The 7,687-nt window shown below is 25.0% G+C and overlaps 1 protein-coding gene across 2 annotated transcripts; it reads right to left on the reverse strand.

Moving 5' to 3' along the window:
- Window positions 1-283: 283 nt before the first annotated feature.
- Window positions 284-6,719, reverse strand: LOC149894822 (uncharacterized). 2 transcript variants are annotated; one of them, XM_090065646.1, is made up of 8 exons: window positions 6,615-6,719; window positions 4,569-4,760; window positions 4,216-4,323; window positions 3,157-3,212; window positions 2,914-3,014; window positions 1,460-1,537; window positions 757-1,014; window positions 284-610 (listed from the first exon to the last, which is right to left on the reverse strand). In XM_090065646.1, the coding sequence occupies exons 1-8, from the start codon at window positions 6,669-6,671 to the stop codon at window positions 561-563; spliced, it is 900 nt and encodes a 299-aa protein (XP_089921772.1). In that variant the 5' UTR covers window positions 6,672-6,719; the 3' UTR covers window positions 284-560. The 2 variants fall into 2 exon arrangements, with proteins under 2 accessions (XP_089921772.1, XP_089921783.1); XM_090065657.1 differs by lacking the exon at window positions 6,615-6,719 and adding an exon at window positions 5,339-5,479.
- Between the last annotated feature and the right edge of the window lie 968 nt (window positions 6,720-7,687).

The following is a 7,687-nucleotide window of genomic DNA, read 5'->3' on the forward strand; positions in this document are numbered from 1 at the left end:
CGGTTTTCTTCCTTTTTTTTTTTTTACCGTGAATTTCTTGTCCCTTCAAATAAATAAACCTCATTCGCCAAATAACTAAACTGATTTTTACCAGTGGAAAGGTCACACAGGGTTTCTTTTTAAATTTGATTTTTTTTTAAAGACCAGTTTGACTTTTATTACAAACAACGAAATAATTGCATAATAGTTATAATTATAAAAATGCTTCGATGTATTTAAAAAAAAAACCTTTTTATTTGATGCATTCTAAAAAAACTTTTTATTCGATGTATTTAAAAAAAACTTTTTTATTCAAAAAAAAAAAAAAAAAAAAACTTTTTCAAATGAGAAGATTGATAAATTTTAATAAAAAGTAAAAAAAAAAAAAATTTAAGTTTTAGTTCTCTTTATAAAGAAATATTTCTTTTATAAACACAGCAATAAAAATAAATTCCATAAAATTAATTCAATAATAATAAAAAAAAATTTTTTGGATTCTCATACCGGTATAAAATTAAAACTTACTTAAAAAATGAAACGATAAATTTCCGCTCGTACGGAAAAAATCAACCATAATTTTATCAAATGAACTGAATAATCAAGGCAGATATAAACGTTACCACATACGAGGCTAAAGAAATATTATTTTAAATTTAAGAAACATAATCATTGAACATTAAAAATTATTATCGTTTTATAAACTTCAAAAAAAATTTTACTTCATTCTACAGATCTTCTAATTCATTGTGTACTGAAATATGGAGAGAAAAAAGATACCTTTGCACATGAATCCAGTTGCCTTTGGTGTGACAGAGTTATCAGAGCTAATGATTAAAGAGGCACTTGAATTGGTTGCAGCAATCCAAGAAGTGCTTTTAGTGGATGAAAAATAAATTGCTGATGAACTATTTGCTAGTGTAGAAACTGTAGAAACAGCACCTGCTGTAACTGGAATGCTTGTAAGAGCTATTGTAGGTACAGCATTACTAACAGTAGAAGATACTATTGGAGCATTCGACGAATCGATGGTTATATCTAAAGTAAAGAGATAATTAAGATGTCTGCACATTTCAACCCAAATTGAGCAGCAAACTAAAAATTTAGAGTTTTTTATTCAGTTTATCAAAGTAAGCAATGAAAAGCTTATTATGCAATAAGCTTTTCACTGCTTATTTCACTACTTATTTCATTGCTTAGTATGCAGCAATTAAAAGCTTAATAAAATAACAAAAATTCCTGTCATTGTAGAACTAAATCTACACAAAAAATATTAGCATAAAGAAATTGCAAATAAAAAAATACTCCGAATGTTCTTATTTAAATAGCCTATTTGTAATTATGCTATGATGGCATAGTGTTATTTATCAATAATCTGCAGAAAAACAATTAATTATTAAAGTACCAGTTGATACTGGTTGTGTACTACAAACTTTGACTGTAAAAATGAAATAAAAACATGCAACCTTTTCCCTAAACTTACTCAGTTGAGGATTTTGTGTCCAATTTATTACATCATTAGATATGGTTTTGTTAACATGGTAATTGAGCTTTCCATCAACTAAAAGAACACAAAAAAATACAAAAAAATTTTATAAAGTAAAAAAAAAAAAAAAAAAGATATGAATCTCTGGAAATATTTAATTGTGATTTTTTTCCTGCAACAGAGTTGTTGATTGCTCTAAATGTGGTGAATGATTCCACCAAACAAAGTGTGAAACTGAGAAAAGATTAATGACACTACAAAGTATAAAAAACATCAAGCTGTTGAGGCCAGAAGATTTTTTTGATGTCAGTGTAGTTCTCAATGAATGTGGACCCAGTAAAATACTTAGAATTTTAACTGTCCAAGATGGTTAATTTATGTATAACATACTTTATATATATATACATATATATATATATATATATATATATATATATATATATATATATATATATATATATATATATATATATATATATATATATATATATATATAAATAAAATATAAGTTATATATGTTAACATTTCCAGTAAGAGTGCTCAATACAGCGTAAAATAAGTAGAGCAAATATAATAGTATTATTACACCAACTAAATAATTAGCTTGGTTTATATTACATTACCTAAAGTTTCATGCAATAGCGATCATAAGATGTTATATCAATAGCAATCATCAGATGTTAAGTCTGATGATTGCAATAGCGATCATCAGATATAACATCTGATGATTGCTATTGCATGAAACTTTAAGTAATGTAATATAAACCAAGCTAATTATTTAGTTGGTATAATAATAAAAATAATAATAATAATAATAATAATAATAATAATAATAATAATAATAACAATAATAATAACAATAATAATAACAATAATAATATATATATCACTATTTATCACATTTTGTGTTAATAGAGATGTTGCAAAAAACACAGGTCATTGCAAATAGCAATTCACTAATAAAATGCAAAGACCTCAACAAGATAAAGAAAATAAAAATTTAAAAAAATTAGAAATAAACTAATCATAAAAAATATAGAACTTACAAAAATTTGTAAATAACACCCATAAACAGACTATACAAGTATACACAAATACACAATACACAAATAATAAATTATAAAATATACATATACATAAAGAAAAAAAATATAGAAGTAAAGAATGAAGTTATGCATAACTTTTTAGGTAGAGATGATGGAGTGACTTTAAGAACAGATTCTTGGTTAGTTGGACCTTTTTTTAAAAACTTAAATTTTTTTTGAACTCCCTAAATCAACCATCAATAACATTAGTTAATAAAAGATAAACATAAAAACTTGTTGATGATATTGGTGATGATGCTTGTTAAATTATCTATTATATGAGTAATATAAAAGAATATTAACTGCATAATTTTTTAAGACAATATTCTTTTTATGCAACTAACTTAATATAAATATTTTAAATACCCTTTAAAGTGCTGCCATATGCAAGAGCAGCTAAGTAAAGGGTGTCATTCATTGGAAGTAAAGTGTCAGCATATATCCCGACATCCAGAGGACGTGAGTACCTTAACAAAATATATATATATATATATATTTTAATATATTGAACAGATTTACCCTTCTAATTAAAATCTTAAAATAAATTGTTATTATCATTATTTATGAAGTAGTTTATAATGCATAAACTCTGAACTGTTAACAGCTTACAAGCAAGAAAAGTAAGTTCCATTTAAGGTGCTCTCCAACAGCTTCACACTTGTAATCTGAGTAAAAAAATAATTTAAATGCTGATGGAAATCTTAATAACTCACTAAATTCATGAATTTCATTACAATACATTTTAAAAAACTAAAAAAATAAAAAAGATTATTGTTAAAAAGTAAAATCTCTTTTTCAGCTTTTCAATTTAAAAATGAGAAATTGTAATAGCAAAAACAAGAACAAGAATTAAAAACTAAATTTGCATTTTATAATTAAACTTTTTGTATTGTGTTTTTTAACATTTATCAATTTTTTTTTTTATTTTCAAATATTTTGTTTACAAATATTTTTTCTCATGTACAACAAATTAATTTTAATAGAGTCCATTTGAAGCTTGCTAGACCAATGGAAGAATTTATAACTGATATAGTTATGTGTATAAAAAATTAAAAGTAAAAACAATACAAAATGATAAGATTATTTGTAAAAATCTTTTTAAAAATCATTTTACAATTAATGACAAATTTTCCTTAAGAACATTTAGAACATTTTTAAGACCAGCTTTAGAAATATGTTAAAAAAATCTTTTTTTCTTTCATGCAATTGTATAAAACATTAAGTAGATGAAGCATACAAGTAGATAAAGCATACAAGTAGATAAAGCATACAAGTAGAGAAAGCATACAAGAAGATAAAGCATACAAATAGATAAAGCATTAAGTAGATAAATCATACAAGAAGGTAAATCATTAAGTAGATAAAGCATACAAGTAGATAAAACATTAAGTAGATAAAGCATAGAGAAATAATGGTTTATAAGACTAAAAAAACTTGAGAATTTTTGCAAATTATGTTCATTCATGTTGTAAAGAAAAAAATATATACAAATCTTTGGCTGAAGCTTAGAGGGCTAATTGTCTGTAAAAGAAACTCAATTTTACCCTTTCAAAACTGTTGTAAAAAAATATAATATAAACTGTTATAGAAAAAATATTAAAAAAACCTATTAATTTCATATAAAAAAAAATTAATCTTTTAAAAAAAAAAAACAAACATTCTATTAACCTTAGAAGTATCAACATATTTTACAGCAGCAATTCCAGTTGATATAAATAAACCAAAATCAGGTACTTGATTACTTCCTTTTATACAGTAAGCTCCATATAAATTTGTCTATTAAAAAAAAAGAAAACAATCCATATAACTTAAAAAAACTAAAAGAAAAATATTAAAAAAAAAACAGTGGTTAGCTTGTTAATATGATTTATGACAACTTTATATATAAATATATATATATATATATATATATATATATATATATATATATATATATATATATATATATATATATATATATATATATATATATATATCACAAAAAAAAGTTTTGGAAAGAATAAAAGAATTAGCATAATCACCATTTTATTAGTTGATGTTTGCAACACCTGCCCAAAAGCTACCCATGCTTCTGTTGAAGTGAGTTGTATCTCCAACTGAGCAGTTCCTGATTTGTAATAGTAAATAGCAACAGACTTGCATGTTGCAAAACTTGTACAATCCAGTGGATACTTAAGGCAGTTAACTGATTTACCACATTCATCAAATGAAATCTGTAAAAGTATTTATAACCATATGTTAACATGTAGAGCAATAACATTAATAATAATCTAGTGTATTTCAGGGAAAAAAGAAATGTTTTAAGCTAATTTGGGATCTTTTATTTAAATATAACACATTCTTAAAAACATCTATACTAAATTGACCAATAGTCATCTTTTAGGTAGGACAGTTCTTCTTTTGTAAGTTCTGTCCTCCCTCGAAAAGTGTAAGCATAATTACAATATAAACTGCAACAAATGTTTTTATTATGCATATCATGTTATAGTGTATTATTGTTGCAATCAACGTTTCTTTTAATTAAGATATATTTTTCCAATTTATCTTCCTTTTTTTTTTTATAAAAAATTGGTAATCTTATTCTTTACTCATAATTAAATTTTGGTAAAGTGAATTGACAATTCTCAATTTTAACGATTTATTCTTGTTAATTTTAGCCATGCCGTAGTAAGGAAAAAATTTATCTATGGTGGCGTCTTACTCCTAGTTAATTGTTTTTAAAAACTGTTATTCTTATTCAAACAGTACATAAAGGAGCAAAAAAGTTTTTATTTTTCGATGAAAAACAAACCTGGTGACATTTTAAACGCAGAAGTTTTTCGTATTTAAATGATTTTTAAAGTTGTTTCTTTCGCATCCGCTTTAATAAGTTATCATTGTTGTAGAATTAGTGAGAACAAAGAAGTTTAATCAAATTACAACTTTTTCGTAAATAATAATCAAACTTAATGCACGGTACTCTCGTATTCAATTCGGAAAAGTTGTTCATTTTTTATTAGAAAATAGACTAGAACATGACCCAATCAGTATTTTCATCAGTAGAGAAACAATGGGATTTCATCCTGCTGTTATTTGTTTTAATGGTGAGTGCAAAGGTATTTTGGATGCTCTAAAACATATAATTCAAAAGGATATCTCAGTTGATTAAAAAGTCCATCAGTTTGCCAATACGTAAAGCAGATAAAGCAAAAGTTAATGTTTTAATGTGTGAAACAAGTAAAAAAGTCGAAATAAGCCAAAGGTTGCAATGAATTAAATCAAAAGAATTAGATGAATCATGTGTTCCTGGTGGACAATGCAAAAGTATTATTTTGTACTTCATTGAGAATTGAACGCAAAAAAAACTTTTTTTTTTTAAATTTTAAAATTTTTTTTTTTTGGATACTAGTGCAACTTTGAAACAAAAATATCTATTGGCTGACAAGATTTTTGCGTGAAATTTTCAAGGCATACTCAATGTGATATAGAAGTTCATTTAACCAATAGAATTGTTTCTAATCCAATTACAAATTTACTTATACAAAAATAGACAAATCACTACAACCGCAAGCTTTTTCAAGAGAGGTTTGGAATACTTAAGATAAAATGATTATGCAACAATTATCATAAATATTTTTATACTAGGCGTACTGCTTATAATAGCTGTACCAACTTAAAAATTGGCGATGCTAACATCGCATTTGTTCTATAACATTATTTCAACCTTTGAGAATATCGCACAATAGCAGTATTCAACTAAACCCATTAGATTTATTTTTCAAAAGTACGAAAGAAATTTTGCTTTTTTTAAATGAATTTACTTGAGGTAGACGGGAGAACTTATTTCTATGTAAACCCCAAAATACCTAATGAATAACCTTCTAGTATTTACTCTCTCTCTCTCACGAAAGTATAAAAAAAAAATATCGCCATTTTCAAAAAGGTTTATATATTTTTTAATACTTCTGACTCTGAGGAATCAATTATAAATGGCCAAATTGTGTTTATAAAAACCGTATATACTGTTAAACATACTAGTGTTTTTATATATGCAAACGCTATAACCGTAATTAGATAAAACGACTTACAGCCAATTCTCCGACTTCAATTAGTGAAGCTATTACCAGAAATAAAAAACTTTTCATTTTTTTTTTTTTACTGACAGCTGCACTTGATTTGGGTGAGAGAAGAATTAATTCCATTTTGACAGAAATTTAGATTTAAGTATTGGTTTCCAGCCCTCTAAGCTTCCGCCTATATTTGTATATTTACTTATTCAATTTACCTCAAAATAGCTCTTTTGATACTGATACAGTATTAAGGAATTACTTTAATTATGAGTTTTGAAGAAGATTTTTATTTTTTTTTTGGAAATTTTTTCCAACCGCATAATCACGACTACCCAAGTTTGACCACATTTCTGAAACTTAAAATTATTTTGTTTTAAACCTAAATATTTTAACTTTGTTTTTAAGTTGAAAAAAAACCACTCTGTACCAGGTGATTAAAATATATTTCTTCTCCTGAAGAGTAATTAGTAATCAATGACGCATCAGTTATTAATCAAATCAACTGAACTTGATCTTTTTGACGCCAAAATAAAAATGCCGCAACAGAGATTACGGTAATTGATGTTTTTTGTATAAATTATGGTAATAGATCTGTTTTTAGTATAAATTTGATTATGTCTTTTCTTTAAACATCACCCTTTCCAAAAAATTTTTAGTACCATAAATTATATATAAACACATATATAAATTTATATATAAGTTGTATATAAACATTATAAACTTATATATAAACACATCAGCAACAAAAACAAATCATATTAGTAAGAACAAAACACCGCATCGGTAAGAAATAAGGTCATATAAGTAAGAAAAAAGGATCGAATTAGTAAGAAAAATGATCATATTAATAAGAAAAAAGGATCGCATTAGTAGGAAAAAAAGGTTGCATTAGTAAGAAAAGAAGATTGCATTAGCAAGAAAAATAGCAGATAAGAGCACTACACTTTATGTTACTAATATAAAAACAAATGGCAATGTAAAGGTTTTTAAAATAACTAAATTTTGTAATTTGATTCACAAAAATTTTTGAATTTTTGTCTTAACCAATTTTTGTTTAAACTCGATTACTTTTCTATTTTTGTTACTTTAAC

Source organism: Hydra viridissima, unplaced genomic scaffold (genome assembly GCF_058129835.1).
Source record: "Hydra viridissima isolate aposymbiotic clone 2 unplaced genomic scaffold, HvirCarnegie_v1 scaffold_1, whole genome shotgun sequence".
Classification (NCBI taxonomy): domain Eukaryota; kingdom Metazoa; phylum Cnidaria; class Hydrozoa; order Anthoathecata; family Hydridae; genus Hydra; species Hydra viridissima.

Coding starts and splice junctions, on each gene's coding strand:
- LOC149894822 (XM_090065646.1), bottom strand. CDS start 6,671: ATGAAAAGTTTTTTATTTCTGGTAATAGCTTCACTAATTGAAGTCGGA. Junction 3,213..4,215: donor AATATGTTGATACTTCTAAG/GTTAATAGAATG, acceptor TTTTTTACTCAG/ATTACAAGTGTGAAGCTGTT. Junction 611..756: donor AACTGGATTCATGTGCAAAG/GTATCTTTTTTC, acceptor ATATTTCTTTAG/CCTCGTATGTGGTAACGTTT.